The sequence below is a fragment of the Arachis duranensis genome, chromosome 3 (assembly GCF_000817695.3).
Source record: "Arachis duranensis cultivar V14167 chromosome 3, aradu.V14167.gnm2.J7QH, whole genome shotgun sequence".
Lineage (NCBI taxonomy): Eukaryota > Viridiplantae > Streptophyta > Magnoliopsida > Fabales > Fabaceae > Arachis > Arachis duranensis.
In genome coordinates, this window is record NC_029774.3 from 12569579 (window position 1) to 12573602 (window position 4024).

At 41.6% G+C, this 4024-nt stretch overlaps 2 protein-coding genes across 2 annotated transcripts; one reads left to right on the top strand and one right to left on the bottom strand.

Moving 5' to 3' along the window:
* Window positions 1–1014: 1014 nt before the first annotated feature.
* Window positions 1015–1893, top strand: LOC107477679 (uncharacterized). Its single transcript, XM_016097736.1, has one exon. It carries the CDS (start codon window positions 1015–1017, stop codon window positions 1891–1893), a length of 879 nt encoding a protein of 292 aa, XP_015953222.1.
* A 302-nt stretch (window positions 1894–2195) lies between these two features.
* On the bottom strand, window positions 2196–3629 carry LOC107477650 (E3 ubiquitin-protein ligase PUB23). Its single transcript, XM_016097705.3, has one exon. The coding sequence runs from the start codon at window positions 3463–3465 to the stop codon at window positions 2233–2235; it is 1233 nt and encodes a 410-aa protein (XP_015953191.1). The 5' UTR covers window positions 3466–3629; the 3' UTR covers window positions 2196–2232.
* Between the last annotated feature and the right edge of the window lie 395 nt (window positions 3630–4024).

Genomic DNA, 4024 nt, shown 5'->3' on the forward strand with positions numbered 1-4024 from the left:
GTGTGAGAGGAGATCATGTGGAATGGGCTGGTACTTATGGTATGTATGACGAGGCCCATCAGGTGTGTTACAAGGCTGGGGCGTGTGTGGGTTATTGTAGAGGGGTGGGCTGGTCTTCAGTTGGCCCAATAGCAAATCAGGGGGTAGATGGGAGGTTGACTGTGTACGAAACACGCCTGCGAAGGGAGCCAGCTGTTGGGCTGGGCCAGGCTAGTCTACTGCATGCAACGGTCCATGGACCGCTCTCCATTGGGGGCAAGGCCGGGTCGGGTAGTCTTATGATCCGGCAGGTCCCACGAGATCTGGGTGATGCGGCGCAAATGGTAGGTTTGCGAGAGAGGCTGGGGTGCCAAGAGGAGGAGGAACTTGAGGAGGGAGAGGTGAGGCACACAGCTAGGGGCTCGTTGGAGGATAGGATCCAGGTTTTGGAAGAGAAGGTGGAGGGAGTAGGGCCGACTGAGGAGGCTGGTGTTGAGTTGGATTGTGGCGGTGTAGCGCATGAGGGGACGAGGGTGGGGGAAGCAAATCGCCGGCAGATACAAGGGGCGCAGCACGGTGGTGGTGAGACCGGTCTCCACGATGATGGTTCCCAAACGAGTCTAAGCCGAAAAACGAGGAAGGGTGAAACCTCAGAAGCTAAAGGCAACACAGAGGGAGACATACTGGGGGTGGCTGCTAAAAGCGACGCCCGGGGGGTGGAGCAGGGAATGAGCTGGGCCCAGGTGGTCATGTAGAAGGGGAGGAGTACAAGGGTACGCAGGGAGTACAGAGCCAGGAAAACCAAGCAACCTGGGCACTGGCTGTGGAATCGGGAGCGGTTTTATACGATGAGGAAGAAGACATTATGGCGATTCTACAAGCACAAAATGAGGAAATAGCGGCAAAGAGAAGGCTAGCGAAGCAGAAGGAAAAGGCGAGAAGGAGTCGGCCAAAAAATAAACAAAAGGTGAGCAAAACTTTATTTAAATGATTGTGGGCAGTTGGAATATTAGGGGGTGGAGGGGGGACGGTAAAATGAGCATGCTGAAGTCTTTGAAAAGTAAATATAAATTGAACATGTTGGGGTTGGTTGAAACAAAAAAAGAAGTGATTACTAAATATGAGGTTGCAAGGCTTTGGGGATCTAGTAATGCTGGTTGGGATTTTGTGGAAGCTGTAGGAACAGCGGGGGGTCTGTTATTAATTTGGGATGATGGAGTGTTTCAAGTCCGTCACAGATATAAAGGTGAGAGGTGGCTGTGTGTTGAAGGCATCTTAACAAGGACCAACTTTTACTGTGCTTTTTGTTTGGTGTACGGGGCGCATGGGAGGGAGGCAAAGAGGGGGGTGTGGGAGGAACTGAGTTATGTGGCAGGACTGTGTCAGGTTCCGTTCTGTTTTATGGGGGACTTTAATGAAATTTTACATGTAGAGGAACGGAGAGGTAATACTGGGTTGACACCTTCTGCGGAAGAGTTTAAATTCTGGTTACAGGACATGAACCTTGTGGATCTGCCACTTACTGACAGGAAGTTTACATGGTTTCACGGGCGCTCTTGCAGTTGCATAGATAGAGTTCTGGTTAGTTTGGAATGGCTAGAAGAGTTTCCAGAGGCACATCTGCGAGGTGGACCAAGGGGTTTGTCAGATCATTGCCCGCTAATAGTGGAGGGTAGAAAGCTGAGAGGAGGTCCGAGGCCGTTCCGGAGTCTTGATTCGTGGTTTACGCATGACGGGTTTCTCAGGATGGTGAAGGAGGAATGGAGAGGCTTGGGGGAGCTACAGTTCTTAGATAAATTGAAAGCGCTGACAGGTCCACTGGGAAGATGGCATAAGGCAAATTTTGGTGAGATGGATAAGAAGATTCTATTATTTGAGGAAGAGATCAAGAAGATATTTCAGTTTAACCGTTGAATAACGGTATATTATGCATCAAATATTTCAGAAATTTTGGACATATATATATATTTACAAGTATTTTAAAAATTAAATTATACATAAAAATAAAGTAATATGAGAAAATATCAATAAATTTTATAAAATTTTATAAATTGATATCTATATGTAATAAAGTATTTTGTTTCAACGGTTAGACTTATAAAATTTATAATATATAGAAAATTATATATTAACTAATGTGAGTATATAGCAAAACCTACACCAGGCATAAGTAAATTCACAAACACATATATAATCATAATTAATTTCAACATGAATTGAAAATGCAAAGAGTGACGCCATTTTTTTTTCAGATCATGGATAGTTTGAAAGCAAATTAACAGGAATACATGGGGAATTCTTCCAAACCTTTGTATGCAACTTAAGTATCTCACTAGCCCTCTCCTTAGCCTTATTGGAAGCACCATTATCCACTTGAAGCACCAAACACAACTTAGACACAGCACCAACCACCAACATCTCTTGAAGCAAATTAAGTGTTGCTGAATACCTACAAACTGTGGCCAAAATCTTAACAGCTCTATCACTTGCAACACAAGAAACCCTTAGAATCTTCTTCGAAATGACGGCGACAGCAGCACCATGGCTCAACAAGGCGGCGCGCCCTTCTGCGCAGCCGCAGAGCCTATCCAAAGCTATCAATATGAGTTCACAAATCCGTCTTTCGGAAATATTGTTACTATCAATGAGGAGATCAATGAGGTTTAGTACTAAGCCGGCCTCGACTGCTCTGACCTGGTTCCTGCCCCGGGAACAAAGATCCACAAGAAGCTTCAGCGCGGCCTTGGAAGCTTCTTGTGAGATCTTGTCCCTTATCACTCTTGATATTTCGACAAAATATTCGGTTTTGACACAACTCAATTGGGTTGGATTGGCCACCCCAAATGATGATTTCAATAGCAATGTTGCATAAGTTCTAGATTCTTGGTTTCCAAGTCTCAATACATGAAACAATGACTCAAAAAAGTGAATTTTTTCATTGTTTATAAGATACTTTAGCTGATATATTGAAGGATTCAATTTAAACAAGAGTTCAATACCTGCTTCAATGATGAACAAAGTTGAATCTGCTTCATCCATGGTTGAAGCCAAGAAATCTATTGCCCCTGCAGATTCCAAACACTGCTTGTTACTTTCACTCTCCAGAGCAATTGTTTTAATCCATTTGAGAAACTTCAATTTCTCATCATGTGAAAACCTCTTTGCTTCATTCAAGAGTTTCACAACTTGAGCTTTTTCAATGGTTGAACTAGAATCATGCTGAGTCGTTTCATCAAGTGAGACATGATTCTGAGTGCACCAATTTTGGATCAACCTTTGAAGAGTGTGGTTTGGAGTAAGATCTTGTGTTTGCAAAATTTGTTGCTTTGTAACAGGGCAAGTGAAATTCTTGCATGAGAATAACCATCTCTCTATGGATTCTCTATCATATGTGATTCCTGTTGAAACAGTAACAGGCTCTCTCATTAGGTGAAGTGATATTGGGCATAGAAATGGTGCAGGAACCTCGATTTCTGAATAGTCCATGTTTTTTTTGTTGGGAAATTAAGGATGTGAAAACTGAAATTGATGAGTCAATTGAGTTATCAAAACACTGTTAAAGGTTCAGATTTGGAAAATGAGGGCGTTGAATTAGCTATAAAATTAAGATTGACATTGACATTGTTAGAGGAGTTGAATTTTTTGGGTGAGGCATTATAACAAACAGATAGTGTGGGCACTGCGTAGGACTAACAAATTAGAGGAATGGAGTTGGGACACGTCTTTTGTACAAGTTGTTACATCAACTACGTATATATATAAATTATAAAGTCAACACATACATAAGAATTGTTGGATAAATATTGAGATGTGAAATGAGTTATGACCTTTTCCAAGGTTTTGTAAATTGTAAGGAGAAAATGTTAGACATACAAAAATAAGTGGGTGAAGGATCGTTTTAGTTTCTAGCGTTTTGGTTAATTTTGGTTTTAAATATTTTATTTCGTTTTATTTTTGTTTTGTAATCAAAATTAAAATATATTTTTTAAATTATTAATTTTTTTATTCTTTTGTCATTTTTATTCTTAAATCACTACAAAACAAA

Bases quoted from the DNA above. Each gene is read 5' to 3' on its own strand.
- LOC107477679 (XM_016097736.1), top strand. From the start codon at position 1,015: ATGAGCATGCTGAAGTCTTTGAAAAGTAAATATAAATTGAACATGTTG.
- LOC107477650 (XM_016097705.3), bottom strand. From the start codon at position 3,465: ATGGACTATTCAGAAATCGAGGTTCCTGCACCATTTCTATGCCCAATA.